This window comes from Aulostomus chinensis, chromosome 19 (assembly GCF_037954235.1).
Source record: "Aulostomus chinensis isolate RoL2024-O1b breed Wild chromosome 19, RoL_Achi_v1.0, whole genome shotgun sequence".
In the NCBI taxonomy this organism is placed as follows: domain Eukaryota; kingdom Metazoa; phylum Chordata; class Actinopteri; order Syngnathiformes; family Aulostomidae; genus Aulostomus; species Aulostomus chinensis.
Window position 1 is genome coordinate 12,440,265 of NC_141338.1, and position 21,486 is coordinate 12,461,750.

The 21,486-nt window shown below is 43.7% G+C and overlaps 1 protein-coding gene across 2 annotated transcripts in view; it reads left to right on the forward strand.

Annotated features, from left to right (window-relative positions):
* The window catches only part of exd3 (exonuclease 3'-5' domain containing 3), a 42,082-nt gene extending 21,165 nt beyond the window's left edge, over positions 1-20,917 (forward strand). For both annotated transcript variants that reach the window (XM_086186693.1, XM_086186692.1), the window contains exons 21-22: positions 18,976-19,042; positions 19,844-20,917. In XM_086186693.1, coding sequence (XP_086042819.1) covers positions 18,976-19,042; positions 19,844-20,232 — 456 coding nt within the window. In that variant the 3' untranslated portion in view covers positions 20,233-20,917. The remainder of the gene's footprint in view (positions 1-18,975; positions 19,043-19,843) is intronic.
* Positions 20,918-21,486: the final 569 nt, after the last annotated feature.

Genomic DNA, 21,486 nt, shown 5'->3' on the forward strand with positions numbered 1-21,486 from the left:
ATATTGACATGTGGCGGAGTTGTACAAAGCTCTGGTCTAAATCTGTTCTCCTGTCATAATTGCAGTTAAATGTTAAATATTTGAGAAGAAGAAGACGAACATCCTTCACTAAGCATCAGGTTTAAAACATCACGCCTGCTCGCTTTTCCCACTCTCAGGAGAGCATAGCAGTGCATCCCACCTGTATGCCGGTGCACGTGTGATGCATGTCGGTCTGCATGCTCGTGTGCGAGGAAAGGTTTGTCCACTGGGAGGGGCAGATGATTGTTTGTAGTGTAGATTCAGGAGTTAATAATCTGTGGTTCTTCCTGCTGTACTTCAAGGAGAGGCGTTCTATTCGAAGATGAATCCTGTTCTCACCTCTCACGTGAAGATGGTGGGCAACGTGTATGAGGTTGCAAATGTAGTTTTGAAAGGTAAATCTCAGGGACACTGAGCGCAGCTCCAGGTCACCTAAGGTGAACACGGATGCTCAGCTTCATGTCACTTGGTTGTTCTCGCAGTTTGTTGAACGACGTTCTCCTCCTTGTTGACCAGACCCGTCCTCCTTTGAGGGTCTGGGGGAGGTTTTGGATGGTCACTTGGTTCTGCATGAACCAGAATATCTGATATTATTCATGTGCTAGAAATGAAAGTGAAGAATGATGACGATAACACGCTCCAAACATTAGTAATCGCGAAACAACCACACAACAGACCTGAAAAGAATACACAACCCTGGGTAATTTTGGTCATCGCCCCACTCATATGATTAACATCCATTGGCAGCAGCACCATTGTGATCTGTTGCTTTTTGTCTTGTGAACCAGTAAAAGCCTGATTGTGTGTGACCTTTAAATGTTAGTTTGGTGAGTCCGTGTCGGATGTCAGAACTCAGTCACACCACGCACAAATGTTGGGGTGCTTTATTTGTATTAAAATCACCACCCACAAATGTAATCAACATTGTTACACAAACTCATCATAAATCCCTTTTTTCATCTATGCCTCTCCTCCTCTAATCCCTCCTTTACTGTATCTGCTGCTTCTCTCTCTCTCTTTCTCTCTCTCTCTCTCTCTCTCTCTGTCTTCTTCTGCTCTCCTTCACCCTCACCTCTCCATTCCATTCCCAGTCTCACTCTCCGTTTCAGTTTGGTCAAGGCGAGGAATCCGGTGCAGCCGGCAGCTGGAATGTCCTGTTTGTCTTGCTTTGTTTATGTATGTGTGCGTGTGTGTGAAGTTGGTGAGGCTGGTGGTGGTTTTTGATGTGTTCCATTGTCTGAGAGCCAAGCTGCTTCCTGTCACTGAGCCTGAGAGAAACTGAGAAGAGGGAAAAGAGCAGGGAGGAAAAAACTGGGAGAACACATGACAGCGACAGGTTGAGATGGAGAGAGGAGACACAGGAAAACCGTGGGGATGTGAGATGAAAATACTTCTTGGAGATGGAGCGAGGATGCTGACAGGAGGGAGAGATGAGGCAGGAAGGGATAGAATGATAGAAGAGGGAAGAGAAAGTTAAAGGGGGGAGAAGAGAGGTGAAAAGGAAGGAGGGAAAGCTTCAATAGGGCTTTTCCTCTAAATACCAATACAATGAAGTAGTGCGTAATTTCCCATGCACCCTCCAACAGACAGACAGACACACACAATTTGTCATATCTGTTATAATTTTATTCTCCATATAGATCTGGTTAACCTTGTTCCTCTGTTACTTCTCTCACGCTGTCTTCATAATGTGTGTGTGTGTGTGTGTGTGTGTGTGTGTGTGTGTGTGGTCTGACACACATTTATTGACAGTGATGCAGGTTTTAGAGGATGAGAAATTATAAGAAACCAACTGATAACGATAAGGGAAGAGATGCAGAGGAAGAACAGCAGCGAGAAATTATAAACAATTGCCAAGTGAGAAAATGCAAGTGAGAAATAGCTCAGATGCCATTTGGGTGCGTGTTGTGCGCATGGTTCATTTCCCTGTGAAAATGTGGACGTGCATAAATCATTCTGCATGTGTGTGTGTGCGCAAGTTGCTGGCCGGTGGAGGGGTTTTGACGGGGCAGAGCAGAGCATTCCTGCCGGGTGGTGATGTCATGAGAACTAGCTCTCTGCTCACAGACAGACAGCCCTGTTTATGTTCCCCTCCAGAGGAGAAACCACACTGTGTGTGTGTGTGTGTGTGTGTGTGTGTGTGTGTGTGTGTGTGTGTGTGTGTGTGTGTGTCTTATTGGCTCGTGGGGGAGGTGGGGAAGCCGAGAGGCACTGGAGAGGGTCTACTTTCCCCTGCAGCTGAGGGAGAGGGAACCACTTACTGATGCCTTCCTCTCAAACGTCCACACAGAAAGAGGAAGTTTCTCATGTTTTGCCGAGAGCACAGTAGCTGCACGGCCAGACTGCGCTGCTGTGAGTGATTGCCCTCTGCGTCTAAATAGTCCCCTAAGGGAGGCAGAATTCTTTGCAGTGTAATAATAACAAGACTGAGGTCAATTAATGACAACAATACCACACAGAAAACAGATCTAAAGCCATTTAACATGTGTTATAATATGCATGTACATTTCTTTATGTGCAGGTCATCATCACAATAGCATGCTCAGACTTCGTCTACACAAAATCGCTTGTAACGGTTAAGTCAAAGATAACTGATTTACCAGAGGTTTTCCTCAAATTACACTTTCATCGATGAAATAGAAATCAAAAAGGTAACAGGGAAAGTGTGTGAGAACAAGCTCAAACAAACATCCATTTCTCTCCCAGATGCTGCTGGTATGAGTGTCTTTGTGTCTGTGGTCATGGTATAATGGTTTCCCTTGCAATAGTGAAATGTGATCTCGGGTCTGAGCAGCTTAGTGAATCATAGATCATTCTCCCACACTCAGCACGCAGTGCAACATGGCAAACCATCTGTGCTCACTGTGCCTGTGCTGCGCTCACCTAAAGAGCTGGCGTTGCTTTTGGCTGTCAGTGTCAGGTACTCGTTATTACCATGACGATGTGCCACACAGGCACATCGTCCAGCTGAAGCTGCCATGACGCATGACATGTCATGAAGCGGTTGAAGACATTTTGGCAGAAACCCATGTTTTAACCATCTATTTTCTTCTGTGATCTGACGTCTAGGAGAGAGAATAGCTTGATTATAGGTTTAAGCTTGGAATTTGACGATTACATCATTTTTTTTGCAGAGGCAAACAACTTAACAGGCTGGCGTGGAGCCAGTCGTCGGTATAACGATTGATTCAAAACTGCTTATTACCCTGTAGCTCAGACAAATGACGTCTCTAGAATTTGACCCAACTGCGCCAAATTCTAGACAAATTATAACTAAGCATTTTTGGTTAGATATTTTTCTCACGTTCAGAGGAACAATAGACTCTTGTGTTTCACAGTTTTAATGCTTTGGAAGAAGAGCAGTTGCGTCCTTGCCAGGCTTTTTGGGACACCGTCATCATCTCACATAAAGGAGGTCAAATCATGCCATCTTTCTTTACTGTGTTTTGGTAATGTTAGGTTACTAAATGTATGATGTTTGCCACCTTTCAGCTCCCAGTTGTCGTCCCTTCACATGATGAATGTGTGCGGTGTGTCGTCTGTGTATCACACTGCACTAAGATTTCTGAGATTGTGTGATTGTATCGATCTCTGTCCTCCTTTTGAGTTTTGAGACTAGTTTTTGACATCAGTAGATTGGAAAAGGTGGAAGATCTACATTTCACTGTTCTGTTAATAGTTATATAGTGTGTGAACCTGCAGGACTTCAAATCAGTGTGTGTGATTTTTTTGTCCAAATTTTTTAATTGATTGTAGTCTCAATTTTCTAGTTCACGTATGAACAATTAACATAAAGATGTGCTCTTGCAGGGGCTCTATTTAGCTAATATTTACACATCTAGAAGTGTGTGATTTGGATCTTTCTCACAGTCCCAAGTGTTAAAAAAAAGCTCACAATGTTTGCAGGTAACCGTAATAGAGAATCCCATTAATCAGATGGCATCAATGTATCCTAATATCTAGTTTGGAGAAGAAGATAAGTGTGAAGGTCTCAGTAACATGTTTCCAGCCTTGAGGAAAAAAATTCCACCTAATGGTGTTTGAATTGCTTCTTAACCAGCATTTTAAATGAATGGGGGGCAAAAATGCCCCACAAAATTCCTAGAATGCCCCTGTAAACCATGACTGAGGGGGGAAAAATTGATTAATTATTATTTTTTTCTTCAATTTCCTCCACTGAAGCTGACAAATAGACTTCTCACCAGCTGGAGGCAAAATCATCACTGCGGCTACGTTGTACGCTCTTATTCCAAGTGTCTTTATCTTGTTATTCGTTAATAAGGGTTTTATCTTGAAAACAACAGGAGATGTGTTTATTTTGTACCCTGACTAGTTTGATAGCTCTCTGACAACGCCTGCGCAATGCCAAACAGGGGCCATTCGGGTTGACTGACCACACACGGAGGATGTACACTATTGCCTGTATAATTTTTTTTTTTTAAGTCAAAAATTAGAAGTCGTAGTGCAAAAAGTAACCTCTACTTGGAATGCAGTACTACACGCTCAGTTTGTGTCATATACATGTAGTATGTTAGTAGGAGGTTGAAGTTGTTCGTAGAGGCTGCAGTCTGTGTGGTGCAGTGCTGTCAGAGTGTTAGAAGTCTGTTTGCTTAGGAAGCTCTTGGCTTGGCGGGCACACACACACACACACACACAGACTGTCTCAGTTGTATTCTCTCCTTCTCCTCTGTTACAGAGTCAGATTAGAGTGACCATCGTCGCGGGGTGGGAATGGTCACAGGCAGACACCCCCCCAGCCCTCAGAGAGCAAAGAGGTAGAAGGCTGGAGAGGTCAGGCTGTTTGGCCTGGGAAAGGCCCAAAAGAGCAAAGAGGGGTGTATGTGGGGTGGGGGGTTGTGTGGAGAGATAGACAGAGAGGATAAGTGGATTGATAGAAATCAGAAAAGAGCAGAAAGAGAACACAGAGAAGAGATGGATGATAAAGAAATGGAGGGACAGGAGAAGATGAGGGATAAAGTGGATGTAATGTTCTGCAATGTGCATTAGTGTAAAAATCCAGAAACAGGAAGTTAAAAAAGACATCAAACATGGGCTTTAACGATTGTACTGCTATATTTTTTGGGAGAGAGGAAGGTCCATAAAATAGGAGCGAAAGCCTTTAACAGATTTAGATTTGTTGGACCTCTCAACTACGAAGGACAGAGGATATAAATGGAATGGAAAATTAAATCCATAGTAGGTAAAACGAAAAAAAACAACAGCAACATGATGACGATGATTATGATGATGCACAACTTGTGTCCTTTCCCCATTTCCTCCTCCCCCTCCTTCCCCTCCTCCTCCCCCTTCAGGCCAAAGAAAACCAGTATTGAATGTTTCTCATAGGAACTTCATCCCGCCATTTTAACTTTTGTCTTGAAGTTTTCAGTGTGTTTGCATGCATGTGTGCTCTCTGGAGACCAGCAGCATTGCCAACAGACCAAAAAAAAAAACCAACTAACATGGTTCCTCATATAGATATTCCCTGTCTAGTAGAGGCCGTACTAGCAGGGTGCGAGTCTTTTCAAAATAAAGCAATCAAATGGTTTCTACGTACAGGTAATCAAGTGGCTATCATAATATTGATCCATAAAATGATTGCAAATGGCAGCTGATATACTATTGTGCCATTTTCAGTGAAATTTCATCGTAAAAACTAAATTTTTGCTTAATTTTTTGTTAATTTTGAGTCAGCAGAAGCTTGAAGGAGTTGCGAGTGGTCTGTCTGCAACTGTGACTTTTCGAGTGCTATCACTCTTCTCTGAGCTTGTTTCATCTTTCTGACTGAACGCTGGTGTTTGCTTTTGTGCCCGTAGAGGTGCGTGGTTTCGGGTGTGACTGGGTGTGTGATCCTGTAGTAGTTATGTATCCTTTGGGTGTTGGCGTTTGTGGTTAAGGGTGTAGACTTTTTCATGCAACGCTGCAACCTAGCCGACTGTAGGACTGTTAAGTGTGTGAAGAAGAACTTTTGGCATGTCCCACAGTCCCGAACCTAAGCTGTGTTCCATTAATGAATTAATCAAAACTCCAGTCGCTCAGTGTCCCCCTTTGTTGCCGGTGAAAACCAGAGGTGACAAGCGCCTGAGTACCTGTCTGTCTGGATGATCCCATGGACCTCTCAGACACACACACACAACACACACACACACACACACACACACACACACACACACACACACACACACACACACACACACACACACACACACAGGCCTCCTTGGACGCAGGGAGCCTTTTCTTTCTTTCTTTCCCTCCATTTTCCTGCTGTCTATTTTGGTCAACTGGTGGCCCGTTCCCACAGTGCTGCTGTTCCCATGGTTATCGCCGCGGAGATAGCGAATGGGGGTTGGGGCGGCGGTGGTGGGCTTGACAGAGAGTGGGAGAGACAGCGTTGCTCTGTTCGAGGAGATAGGGGACTCTACAGGGGACTGAAGAGGAGGCGGACGGGGGGTAGGGAGTGAGTGAGGGGTATGGGGTTGAGTGTGTATGTGTGTGTGAGTGTGTGTGATGTGTTGCTCCCATGAACATCACAGGTGGCCCATGAGGATTCATTTTTTCTTCAATTTGCAATAATTAATTGAATCACCAGTGTTAAGAAATCTTTGGGAAACATTCAATTATTAATTAAAAACACAAAAAATTACAAGCCTGAAGTACACACTGGGAGTACACACCTGTTGTGATTACATCACCCATGTGTACTGTAGGTGCTCCTTTCCCATTGCCACGGCCCCCTCCAGCCTGGATAATCCTCCCAACACCTCTCTAGTATGTTGTCATATTTGCATTGTTATGACTCCCGATCAATATTCTTAGCACGTGCACGCCCACGTGCTACTGATACTTTTCAGGTGTTTCTGTGCACAAACGCTGTTGCCTTGTGTGGACGTTTATCAACATTTATCTCTAGAACCTTTTTGGGAGTACATGTTACTTCCTGAGATAAAAAAAAAAGAAATTGAGGTGGCCAAGGAAGTGGAAGGGGAAGGGTAGGAGCCGGGAGCTGGGTAGGGGGGCAAGGGCTAGCGAAAGGAAGGGAGCAAGGGAGGGCAGGAGGGGTGCGGGGCTCAGAAAGAGGGATGGATTCAGTTCCCACACTTCTAATTACTGTGTCACTGGAGACTGAAAGGGGACTGCCCCTGGCCCTAGGGAATTTGCTGGGGCCGGTCGCAGAGAGGGAGCAGTGGTGGAGGGAGGGAAGGGGACAGAGGAGAGGAGGGGAGGGAAGGAAGGAAGGGTAGAATTAAAAAGGGTGTATGACACAGGAACTCTCCATCGTCCTTTCTTTTGGTTTTACCTCAGTGCATTCACATTCGAGGTAAACCCCTTCATTGCGAGCCCCCCTTCCTCTGCTTGCATACCCCAACCTCTCACCTCCGGCCCACTTCTCCTTAACCCTCCACTCCCTCCTCCCGCTTTCCCTGCAGCCTTTGTTCATCATCGTGTACTGCCTCCTTTTTACCCCGATGTACTCCTTTTTTAACCTCCCCCTCTACCTCTCTGCTTTTCTAATGCTGTGTCCCCCTCCTGTGTCTCCTGCTGACATGAACAAGGCTCTCTGAGACACTTTGATGTGAGTTTGAACTCACACACACACACACACACACACACACACACACAGAGTCTTATCCCTCATCATGATTGCCACTTAACTCAGAGACCTCTCCCTCTTTTATTTGCCTTTATCTCACCCCTCCATGGCTTGTCCAATGTGAGTTGCATGTGCTGATTATATACAGTATATGATGATGATGATAGTGAGTGAGTGAGTGAGTGTGTGTGTGTGTGTGTGTGTGTGTGTGTGTGTGTGTGTGTGTGTGTGTGTGTGTGTGTGTGCCTGCGTGTGTTTGTCCAACGCTGTTTGTTTTTTATGTAAACAGCCTTTTTAGTTTGCTCATTCATAAGTTTTGGCCCTCCTGGTCAGTCTCTCATGCATTCATCCACATGGGGACAAACTTAATTTGGGATCATTTCAACCCTTGTTAGCGTAACCTAAATAAGGCCGGTAGCTTATAGAAGAACTGGCTGTGAAACCCAGCTTTGTGTTGTCAAAGCTGCAGATATACTCCAGAATTTGATTTGAACAGCAAAAGTACACACTGACCTTTAAAGTAAAATTTATTGATTGATTGATTTCAATATCCATCCATTTTCTTCCACTTATCCTGTTAAGGGTCGAGGGGGGGCTGGAGCCTATCCCAGCAGCCTTCAGGTGAGAGGCAGGGTTCACCCTGGACAGGTCACCAGTCCATCACAGGACCAACACATAGAGACAGACAACCATTCACACTCACAGTCACACCTACGGTCAATTTAGAGTATCAATCAGCCTCGTCCTCTCTTGATGTCTTTGGACTGTGGGAGGAAGCTGGAGTACCAGAGAGAACCCACACAGGAACAGGGAGAACATGGAGACTCACACAGAAAGATCCCGTGATGGAGCTGGGGGTCGAATCTAGAACCTTCCTGCCGCGAGGCAATAGTGCTGACCACTGCACCACCGTGCCGCCTCTGATTTTTAATATATTTTTTGAAAAATCCTTAAGGATCAGTATTTATTTCTACAAAACACTTGAACATTAATATTGAAAAACTGCTGTTTTTGTGCATGTAGTCTAAGTCAACACATTCAGCTTTGGAATGTCAGAAGAGACACTTGAAGTACGAGCAGGGCGTAATCAGTTTAGTAATCAGAGCAAAAAGTTTGGTTAAAAATCATCTGCTCCTCTTTTTTACTTTGCCAAAACCATAGATTCTGCACTTTTTTTCAAACCCCAATTTTATAGCTGGACCATGACACCTTTACAACACAAGCTAGGATAACGGATTCCCCTGCAGAAGCTGTGAACCACATGATCACCAAGTTTATAAAGCAACAAGAGCTACAGAAGCAGAAGAGTTGTTGGATAGTGATGCAGTCAGTGTTGGGACTTAGACCTGTTTATAAAATTAAAGAGGCATGAAATGCAAGCCCCTCTCTCACCGGCCAAAAACCTGCAAACATCTGGCTGTTGCCTGCAGTGGGAAAGGGTTTAATCGGTATTCAATCCCAGATTTAATGATCCTGCAGTAAACATTACAGCTCTGGCTCTTATTGACATTGATGCAAACACAAAACGCAGGTTATGGTAGTAATTAGCATTCTGTTTCCAACCCGATGTTGTGATGCTGCATGTAAGCAGCTCTAACACCGTTCAATTGGCTCAGAGTTTGAAAAAGAGACTTGAGCAAAAGATATGTCTGTCACCGCCCTCCTTGTTGTACTCAACTTTACTCTTTGCTAAGTCCGTTTAACAGTACATCTGTGACGTTGAACGTGACACAGAGGGGGAAAGAAATGACAAAAAGGCAACTTGTCTACTTGTAACGAAATTCAGCTACAGCTACATAAGTATATTCACCATTCATTTTTTCCATTGACATTACAGCAAATCCTTACATAAAAGTTTTCAATCCTGGATCAAGCGAACCAGCAAACAGTTGAATCATGATTGGAAAATTTTAATTTGGCTCAACAAGATCATAGAAAAGTGGAAAAAAGCCAAAGGTACCGGACTTGTGTAACTGCATTGCGAGTTAAGGAGCAACTCATCCAATGAGGCATTGCAAATGATACTTCTGACTCAACACCACTGACCGCTTTGATGTTGCTGATTGAGTTGTAACTACTGATCATAAACAAGTAAATATTCATATATTTGAAAGGAAAACCATGTTGGCAGGAAAAATCAAAGTAGCAACAGTGAAGTGCAAGGTAAATATTTTCATGGTAAATATTTTCATGGAAACAGCACGTCACTGTGTCACCTTAGAATTGTGGGTAATGTAGTAATTCCCAGTGATATCCCTATTAAATCATGTTGTCAGGGTTGATATCCTACAGGTTTGTTCAGGATTGTATACCATCCTTTCACAACCTGCTTGCTCAGGGTCAGTCCAACTGGGATGGTTACGACATTAAGGCAAATAATCAAATCCTCTACGGAGAATATGACTGGGATTTTCTCTTCTGGAACCACACCCTTGAGCTCTGTGGGAAAGAGGTCAATCGCTTTTTCTTTTTTTTTTTCTTTTTTTTTTTAGTGGACTGACCTGGGTTTAAGAAGCATGTATGCAGGTAAGGACAAATAGTCTTTCCTGTTGTCCCTACACATGGACCTTCTAAAAGCTTGCTTTGCCAGTGAGAGTCTCTCCGAAGGAAACTCCACATGTGGTGGTGCATACTTTTGAAGCAGCAGACACACAGGCTGTAAAAAATGATTTGCTGATGACCTTGTCTGTCAAAAAAAAAAAAAAAAGCCATGTTGGGAAGACTCTTCTTCTGTGACTCCTCAGTCCCTCAGGACAGAGCAGACCAGCAGCAGAAACCACCACCACCTCCACCACCATCACTGTCAATATTTACAGTCCTGGATGAATCACTCTGCATTACAATAACATTCCCTGCGTGCCTCTACATCAGGAACAGATGAGAAAAAAGTAAAAGTGGAGAAGGGGGGCCGTTGGGTGAAATATGTGCCAGCAGCGATAAACGTTGAGCAAAGGAATCTGCCTGTGGCTCTCCCATGACGGGCCCTGTGTGTTTGTCGATGGAGCTCAGGTTGATGGATTCAGGTAGAGTGAGTTGAATTTCAGTTTGGAGTGTGTGGGTGTAGTGACAGTTTCAGAACTGTTGGCACATGTTGAAGAAAGCTGTGATTGTTGTAACAAAATCCGGTTGAATAGGTGCGGGGGGGGGGTGAGAATGTAGACAGTTATTATGCGAAAGTCGCACTGCAATGACAAACATTTGGAGCACCAGCGGCTCTCTTAAAAAAAGACAAATGGTAACTTGGATATTTGAGCAGTTGTCTTTATTGCATCTCTGCCAGCAGCAACACAAAGCCCACCATTTGTCCCCTTGACAATTGTGTTTTCCAAAAGAGAACAGGCCTCCGAGTTTTCATGCAGTCAAGCATGTGGAGTTTTCGTCTGGCTTTCAGATGACAATTCAGACAACCAGGGATATATTCTGGGTATCTGCACATGTCGGATCTTTGCATTTGGCACATTTTTTAAATGATATTAACAGGTGGCTCATGTGGATTTGCTCCTAACAGCCGCAATGTTCATTCATAATAACTCAGCACTGGCATGGGAATTGTCTTCAGGGACCTGGAAAAGTTAAGGAAACAGCCATTTCAGCCTAGGAGAAAATTTTCAAGAAGGAATAAATCCTGAAAATTTTTGAAAGGACATGAAATTTTGGCATGAAAATGTTCCTCAAAGGTTTGGAGACGTCAGGCAAAAAGTATGAACCCTGTAACCTCACTAGGAAACGTGTTGCGTGTCCTCTGTCTGGCTCCGTTTGGTCTCGATGCTTTAATTTTTTACCCATGTTTACAAAAAAGAAACTTATCAATAGATGCCTGGTGGTTGTTTAATCCAGCTTTTTATGTTTTTTAGGTGTTTTTATCCCTCCTCAAAAGCCTTAGCCTAGTGAGCAACCTTGTCAATGGGACCTTTTCAGCACACTGTTTTCCTGCGCTGTTTGGCTTAGACTGGTCTCAGTTATCTGCCGACTGAAGAGAGAAAAAAGAGCTCTGGGAGGAGAAGAGAAAGAAGGAGGTTAGAGGTGAGAAACAACCAGAGGGGAAGGAGCGAGGGAGATTGAAGGGAACACTGGAAGGGGATAGATGGAGCTTCAAGCAAGACATAGAACAAGAGTGAAGGCGTCGCTTCAATTGGGGGGGAGGGAGAGAGAGAGGTAGAGGTTGAGGTTGAAGGTTGAGTGGGTAGAAAGCAGAATGAACTGACTGTGCCAAGCCACGGGAAAGCATTAGTGCTATTTGTGTGACGGGTAGACTGTTATCTGCTAGACTCCAGACTATTATCTTCTTCATTACCCCTTTAAGCGAGCGCCAATAAATGGGACTGGGGAGCAAAGGGGGGAGGGAAGACGAGGCAGAAATGTTGAGGCCAAGCAGGGGGTGAGAAAACAGTTGAAAGTGGAAAACAAAGTTGGCAGGATAGAGAAGCATGAGTTTGGTCAATAGTTAGAACAAGGAATGGAGTACGTAATGCTCACAATTAGAAACATTGTGTTAGAGACATTGATCAAATATGAATGATTAAAGAAGCCATACATGAGGTACATTTTCACATTGAAGTAATGGTACTTTCCAGTGTTTTCGACGCTTATTTGAGGGGGGTTTTGCATTCTGTGAAAAAGAGTAAATACACAAAAGGAGAGCTATAATCCCCTTTTTGAATAACTTCTAATGTGGTAAATCTGTAACATATGTGACTGACCTGCTGTTTTCGCTTCCACCATTTGTCTCTGGGCTAACCGCTACGTAAAAGTGATACTAACAAAAAGGGTATTTTGCCTGTGGTTCACTCACAAATAGGTGTCTTGAGCTCACAAAGAAGTTTTTCACCACGGCGTGGGATTCCAGAAAGAGCTAGCCATGTATAGTTAGACTGAAACTAACTGTGAGCAACTACTAACGACAGCAGAACTGTCCAGATGAATGTTTTACAAACTCTCAAGTGTATTGATCAGTATAAAACACATCTTTATATCGCTGTATACTCTGTAATCCTCAAACACTTTGAAATGATTCGTGCTCTAAATGCGGTGGCTCAACTGAATACACCAGCAGGTCACACTCCACCCTCGTTCACATGGAGCTTGAAGAACAATTGCAACTTGGCCAACTGAAGGTCATTCCTCAAGACCACTCTCCTTTTTTTTTCATGGTTGACTACTCTTCTTCTTCTACTCCTTCTTTGTTACAGCCAAAGCCACATATATTGTTGTCTGCGTCTATGCCTTGCAGCAGTTTTTATGCAACCTATCCACAGTGTGCTTGAAATGCATTTAGCAATTAAATGGAAACACAGTAATTAAAAGACTGTAAATATAGTAGTGAGCTGAAACTGTACGATGCTGCTTCTCATCAGCAAATATCAACTACAGAAACTCCCTCTACGTCACAGCACCACGATGTGTTGATGTAAACCGCCAGTCCGTCTTCTGGTTGCTTGACACAAGCGAATCTGCTCTGTCCACCCTGTAGCTGGATCAAGCCTACGTGACTGCTGGTGTAGTCCATTTAGCAGATGCGTTTATGGACATAAGCTAGCAAAGAATCACTGGTTTGCTATGATTAAGTGTTAGCGGTTAGCCCTCTTCCTGTTGCCATGAATCCATCAGGGCATGCAGCCCAGGTGTGATAGAAGGACAGGTTGATGTGGTTCATGTCAGTGAAGCACAAATTCCATTCGACTGAAGTCTGGGTAAACTGCCAACCTGCTTGTCAGATTCAAAATTGGAAATGCAGAATGACAGCTGAAAGAATTCTCAATTCATGTGTGTAAGAGCCAAAAAGATCATGACAGTGCGATAGACAAACACACACCCTCAGCCTGTCACAAAATGATTGACGTGACCACAAGGAGAAATAAATCAGTATCGGAAAAATAAAGCACCTCGACTTCGCGCAATATGTGTGTTATCTTTAAAAAGATGTTCACTGGATTTGTAGTATCTTGTTCATGCTTGTCAGTTACCACATTTTTTACATACCCAGCAGGTACAGAGCAGCGTGTCACACAACACAAGATATCACACCTCTGGGAACTTGGGGAAGAAATAATGAATGACTTGTATAATTTGTGCTTCATGCAAGGGAAATAAGTGGCTAATGGCATGAGTCAGTGTGTGAGTTTTTACATCTGTGCAGTATATGTGACTGCCCGTGTGTGTTTTTATGTGTTAGTGCAGTGAGTCAAAGGAAGGTGTGTGTGATGTCAAGCCCAGACAGGCTCCGCTGTGGTCCAAGTTCAAGTTGCCGTCAGGTGGTAGTGGTTAGTTAACGGAGCTGGTAATTACCTCAGACTGCTGGGCTGAGACACTGGCCAGATACCCTCAGGATAGTGTGGGAAAGTACATTTAGTAGGTCAGCGCAGTATTTCCCGCATATCCCTGCTGCAGTATAACTGACCCCTGTTCTAGCTGTTAAGGCGACGTATACACAGTCAGTTCCTGAGACAATTTTTTACGGAGCTCTCTTCCATCCAATTTTTTGTCAATGTCTGCCCTGAGGGATTTTTTTTCAAGGTTCCAAAACCTGTTTGGACACACTGCAGGAAGTAAGAGATATCTTACCTTGAAAAAACATATTCAGTAAACCTTTCAGCTCTTACCTTTTTTGAATAGGAGCCCCATGTGTGAGGTTTTTGGTCCAGACCTGTGTAACATCTCGTCTCTGTAGTAGTATGAATCACACCTCCGATGGCAGCATCCTCCACCCTGTTGTTGCTTCATCACACATGCAAATGACCTTGGTATGTTATAGTAACTGTGCCGAAATTACCTTCATCTCCAACCCAACAGTTTACATTTGTGTAGCTGCTCGTGAAGGTTTGTTTTTGTCTGGGAATCTCCTCAGCAATCATGTTTTCATGTGCATTTTTGAAGTATCATATTTGAAAAGGTTGATGGAAACAGAGAAATTTGAAGGGAAAAAAAAAAGGAAGCGGTGTTCTTTTTTTTCCCCCCCAAGTTTGGCTTTTTGAAAAAAAAAGGATTAATTGCTCAATTTCGTTAAAAGTTAACTTTGAAAAGAAAACACCTTTTTGAGTGAATTCAGATATAGCAAGAATTTAAATAACATAGAATAAAAACATTTTAAAAGCAGTAACAAGTTATACCTTGAGTATTGTAACCATCTAATATCCAATCAATATTTTGATTTTTAAATGAAATGTGCTAAATAATACACTTTTGGTACGAGCTTTGATGTGGACTGAACTAAGAAATAAACTGCATGTTTCCATGGATGGTCGGCAGTATTCCGACATTAACCTGATCAGCACCCTGAATCTGACGCTAACATGTAGACAGAATTTCCTAACATCTTTAACCTGAACAAAGTCATATTAGGAATGTTCGTACCCTAGTTGCACTCATGTGTTCTACACACGCCTTCATCCCTCTCCTACTAGAGTTGTAGCAGCATTTTTTGCTACACGTTCAGCAGTCAACCTGCTTCACCGCGATCGTACCAGTGTTACAAACTCAAGTCTTTCTGCATTATTAGCAAGAAAACACTCCAAACGCACCAACATGACGGCGATGGATTCAGGTCTAATTCCAGAAGGAAACTCTGAAGAAGAATGTAGGGACTTAATGTTGCCTGGCGTCTTCAGTCATTAGTCGGCATTTCCTCTGCTGCTTGTAAACAGGATTATGAATGGAATATTCTACAAGCAACTCATGATCAGGAAATGATGTCATCTTAATGAAGTAAAATACTTCCCCCTCTTTTCTGCTTCCTTTCTTTAGAAAAATGAACTTAACCACAAATTGCATCTGTCAGTGAAAGTCACGTATGAGATATCCATTACTGCTGGATAGTTCCCAAATCACCTAGAATGACCTTGGTGCTGTGTGGGAACGTGGAACAATGGGTCAAGGCTTTGGTCTGGCTCGCTTCTTCTTGTCTACAGTTGTAGAAAGCTGTTTTTCCTTCAGTGGACCTGCATCATTTCACAGTGGTAACAAAACTTTATGTCTGCCGACAGAATGACAGGGAACCGATGATGGCAGGGCCATCAGACATGGGATGGTGGTGATGGATCACCGGTCTTGTGTTTTTTTACTTGGAACAGCTGCTGTTGTTTCTTGGAAAGATGTTCTTTCCTTATACACCATATGTATATATGTTTTGGACCAGAGCTGCGTCCGACAGTGAAATTAAGTATTTTTAACCTTCAGTTGGACTCCAAAGTCACACTGCAAAAGAAAAAACAACATTTTCAAAGGGAAGCTCTTGGTTCTTCCTCTTAGTTCCCACGCTGGCTCTTACCTGACTTACCACAATTTGAATCAAATCACTAGCATCCAATTGGCTGCTCTGACCATGTGACCCACATCGGCCCAAGAAGCAACGCCTTTTTAGATTGGTGTAGGATTTTCCCATGGGAGCAGCCTACAGAGCCAGTGTCGTTGGTGCGTGCGTGTGTGCGTGTGTGTGTGTGTGTGTGTGTGTGTATTTGTGCATGCTAGGAAAAAAAAATCCCCCCTCCCTTCTTCTCTACCTCCTCCAATATCCCCCTTTCTCTCCCCTCTTTTCCACCACCTCCCATCCTTTGAAACACAGTATCACACTTTATATAGCCTTTGTTGTCACAGCAAGGAGCATTCTTTCTCTGGCACGGCCACTCAGAGTGTGAGAATGCCTGAGGTTCCCCTGGAAAACACTGAGAGAACAAAAGACAGAAAGAAACAGCAGCAATGTGGCTGAGAGTTGGAAATAAATACAAATTATGTGCATGATGTGTGTGTGTGTGTGTGTGTGTGTTTGTCAAAATGATGGTCACAGGCAGTTAAGTGAAATTTATTCAAAATATCAATTGATTTTTTTTTCCAAATTGCTGGAATTGCAAAATATGTAAATGTTTAATTGAATTAAAGATTAATTTAGATATCATGGTGTTACAGAAATGTCCTGTCGACTCATCATCTTCTACACACTTATGAAAATATCTTTGTTTGATGCAGATCAGATGCAAGAACATTTCCTTTAGCATCTCAAAAGCAATATCAGTCAGAATAATTGCAACAGGGCGGCACGGTGGTGCCGTGGTCAGCACTGTCGCCTTGCGGCAGGAAGGTTCTAGATTCGACCTCGTCTATATGTGTTGGCCCTGCCATGGTCTGGCGACCTGTCCAGGGTGAACCCCGCCTCTCACTCGAAAGCTGCTGGGACAGCCCCCCCCCCCCCCCCCCCCCCCATGGGATGGATGGATAATCACAACTAGATTTTTTTCAACCTCGTGCAGCCACTCAAGCCAGCAAAACCAAGAAGTAAAGTCAGCATCAGTGAGTTGTTTTGCACCATTGTGACTCAGGTTGTCAAACCGCATGTCTTCATTGTACATTTGTCAGTATGTTCAGTGACATATGTATGAACTTGTTAGTTGACATAAAGGAAAACATGGTGGTGAAATAGGAAACATGCACCCAAAGGAAAGAATCAAATCAGCAACACAACATCACGGACCAGTTGTAATCAAGTTGAGTAAAAACTTCAAAAGCTCCAGCTGGCTGACCTACGAGGATTGTGGGACTGAAGCTGCATGCCATGCTTCTTTGTGATCAGAAACACGCGGTTTTGCTTGTGCAGACACGCCAGATTTGAATCAGTTTGACAAAACTGTCAGAGCAGTGTCGCTGGAGGTGCTGCAGTTGTCACTGGAGCACGTCGGTGTTTCTCTTCATCACACTCATGCCTGAAAACTGCAGTGGTTAAACATTGCTATGGAAAATCCAGTCTTCATGTCCTGCAGCAAGCCAAAAAAAGCAAAAAAAATTCTGCAAAATCATCCGGTCTGACGCTGCTTTAGAAGTAAAATGGAAACATATACTCCCATGTGTGTTCTCTCAGATATAAAGGCACCATGAGAGCATGTTCATCAAATCACTGACTTGCCACAGACAGGTTTCTTCTCCAAATCACAGCATCAGATCAAGTTCTTACTTCCTTGTGTACTTTTGTGTATAATAGGTCTTTGCATGGATATTTGCTTGTGTAACTGGCTATGTTGAGACGAATCAGAATTATTTCCATCCAGGTTGCGTGTGTGAGAGACGGTTGTGCGTGTGTGCTCGCTGGTCCGCGGCTTAGTCTTGAGAGTTCAGAGCAGGTTCTGGCTTGCTTAACTCTGGGAAACTTTGAGTTGAGCAAATAGCTGGGTCTGTTTTCCTGGCTGCTGCCACGCTCGTATGTGTGAGATGTGTGTATGTGTGTGTGTCTGTGTGAGTGTGCGCGCGCAAGCAAGCATTTGTATGGTTTATGCACACTGCGGTGTAGCCTGTGCAAGTGTTATGTCTGTGTGTATGCATGTTATCCATGATTATATGTGTGTGTGTATGCGTAATACAAAGTAGAGAATGCACCGGTGGAGAGAGGAGCCACATTCCCACAGACAAGACAGGAGCTGACACCTCTGCTATTCCCACACCTCCACTGTCTAGCCGCTTTCTCTTGTCCTGACCTCCGTTACCACAAAGGCAAACACACACACACACAAGTACAGGAGATGCTTGGGTGTGAGGTGGATGTAGGCTCCTGATTCCCAGTCTTCACTAAAAATGTTCCCCATTAAAGAGCTTAAGTGAGCTTTCCTAGCTAGTCGAAGGTCCAGCCATGTGCTTTGATTTACAGCCCACCTCTAAGTGGAATGCTGTTTGTCAGGTGGAGCTCAGGTGTGTTGACAAGGCTTTTAGCGCTGACATGCTGTCAAGACGGCTCACAGGAAGGTGTGTGTGTGTCTGTGTGTGTGTGACTGTGTCTGTGTGTCTGTGTGTCAGGGGTCGGCAAACAAGAGGTCACTAATGTCCCGCCAAGGAAGACCTTTACTATAGAGGACGGGACGGCGTGGGCATGTGAACGTTACTGAGGCGTTAACGCTGTCACTGTGTACACACTCACACACTGGTCTGATCTCTCCGTAACACTTAGCCCCTTTCACACTCGAGCAATAACCTGGGAAAAACGTCTGTTAGCCGTTGGTGTGAAATGAGCCAACACAGGATATCTGGCCCTGGGTCTGACTCCAGAACACACTTTTTCTCTTCATGTCTGGTCCTAACAGAAAGCGGGGTGTCGCTGTCGCAGCACCTGCAGAGCTGTAGGACTTTTCTAGAACTCCTGTCGGCATTTCTGATATGCATAAAGAAGCTCAACGGAAATTGTTGTCAAAAATGGAGCAAACAAAGATGATTAGGAAAAGACAGAACAACATTGATTCATAAACATCCTGTTAATTATCAACAACTGAGTCCACATGAAGTTGTGTGAAAATGCGATGAAGCAAAAAAGAGGACTCGCCGCCGCCTTTTTGTTTCTCAATATACTTTTCAGTTAAAATAAGAGCTCTTACTTGTATTTTTTTTCTTTTCAGGCGTGCAACAGCGATCAGTACGTGGCGGTGCCCAGAGAGGACATGATCAAGATGCTTAAACAGAAAGGTCAGTCGTACACCTCAAAACTGGAACTCACACATCAGCTATATTTTAAAGTAGCACATCGGGAAGACTTGAGAATTGAAAAAACGGTTAAAAAAATGTGTTGGGGTTTTTTGGGTTTTTTTTTGCTCCTTAGGTGTTTTGTGCGATTTTTCTGTGCTTATTGGGAGATGGAAACATTGTGAAATTGAGACGTAACCATTTTTTTTAACAGATAAAAAGATCTTCTGTTGGCGTAAATGTGGAACAGCTAATTGAGAACACATCACGACTCTGAGGCAAAAATGTTGGAATTGTCTATAAAATGTATCTTACATTGGCTTTGTTTGGTTCTCTAATATGAATACAGATGTTGCTGGACTTTGGCGAATGAACTCCTAAAATTTGAACATGATGTTCTTATGTATAAATGTATATTTTCCTTTGCAGATTTCTGAAAATACGTAAAAAATGTGTGTTGTATTTGAATGAAATCCTGACTAGTATCGTGAGAACAGGGATTAGTGCCTTTTCCTGTGCTGTTAGCAAGCTTTTAGCTCCTCTGTGGTGTTTTCTCACCTGATACGACCTTTGCACTGCTGATAGTTTGACTTGCCAGCACAGGAAAAGCACTGATGCAACTTAGGACATCTCGTCGTATCGGCGAGTGAACAAGCACAGGAACTAAACTGAATGCAGCCGTCATTAATCTTGTTATTATATTCTTATTCTGCCTGCTAATCCTGTGTTGACGAATTCAAATGTCTGCTGTGATAAGAGTCTTTCGACTTCTCAAGTCCTGAGGTGACCTTGTTGTGTGTTTAGGGTTTCTGCAGGACCAGGATAAGGATCAGGATCAGGACCAGGACCAAGATCAGGGTACCGACCTCAGACAACAGGAGGCCCAGCAGCAGACAGAGGATCCGCTCAGTGATATACTGACCTCTGAACCCCCGAGGTACGCCCCTCAGTGTCAGTGGGCCGCCCTTTCAGATCTGGACCCTGACACCTTGAGCTTTCCAGGGGGGGCACCCATACAGCTCCACACTGTGCCCCCCAGCATCTTGCCAAGGATACCCCACTTCTACATCTGCACCAGATGTGGAAAGGTGTTCTGGGAAGGGTCCCACTTTGGCCGCGTGCTGTCCTTGTTTCAGGAGGTCTTAAACATAAGCGACGGTGATGAGGCCGGATGCTCCACTTCTTCACAGTAGCGTCGGACACAAAACACCAGTTTAACAGTTAGAGGAACCATCCAGGTACTCCTCTCCACTTACATTTGGGAGTTTCCTGATCAGTTTGTTAGAATAATAAAAAAGATTCCTAAGCTAGTCAGGGAGGTGACACCACCTAAAGCTCCGCCCCTCAAACAACCAGCACGCCACTAAATCATTTGGATGAAAAATTTAGTTGAAAACAATTTGTCAGCCGGCCCCCTGAGGTCTGGTCCGCCATACCAGAAATAAATGTAAAAATAAAGTGGATTTATTTTCTTTTATCATGCCAAAGTTCTGTGCAGATGTATGTATTTTCAATGGTTTCAAACGTTTAAATGATTTTTCCATTAAACCAAGGACGGGCGAGGCTGTCATTCCCTTGGGGGGGCACGTGTTCACTGTTCTGTTGGGGAACTTTTATGGGGGATTGGGCCGTGATGACATCATTTGGATTCTTAAGGTTTATCCAGTGAGTTTACACATCCATGTTGTCATTCCGGGCATTTGAAATGACTTTCTTTTTTACCGTCTCCGTTTAAGTGCTGTGTCATTCATGATAACTGGATGTAATTGCTCTGTTTTTCTTAAATCAGTTGTGTTGTAATTTTTTGTCATTCGAGTCAAGTTATTTATCGTGGAAATGTTAATAAAAAAGATGTTTTCATTTAAAAACCTGTGAGAAACTGTAATCACAACCCGTCTGCTGTTTTAATTTGTTTAATGTGTTTCAGAATTCACTCACCAGATGGTATTTGGACTCAGAGCCGACAGATCGATGAGATCATCTAAGCTGGGGTCTGTCAGGTGTAACAGTGATGGGGGGGGGGGGGGGGGTTCCTGGCCTCAGGCTGGAGAGCAGCCAGGTCACAGAGTAACCCAACACACATACACACACACACACACACACACACACTTAGCCTTCCTCTCCAGCCTCCTCCTCACTTCACAAATCCCACATTGGCTTTGAATTCTTGCCCGAGAAAAGTTTTACTATGAATTCTTACATAAAATCCAAGAAGCTTTAACTGGTGACAGATGTGCACTTTATTTTATTGACCGCTTGAATCAAAAAAGCCACAGTCATTTCCAGAAGTGGGCCAAAGTCATGGAAGTGAATGTGTTTAAAGGGAAATTACTTCCACTCCTTCCAAGTGTCCCAAATCTGTCCTCCAGCAATCTTTCTCTCCACCAGCAGTGGATGTGTGTGTGATTGACAGATCAGGATCTACATGCATGTCACCGAACACCACA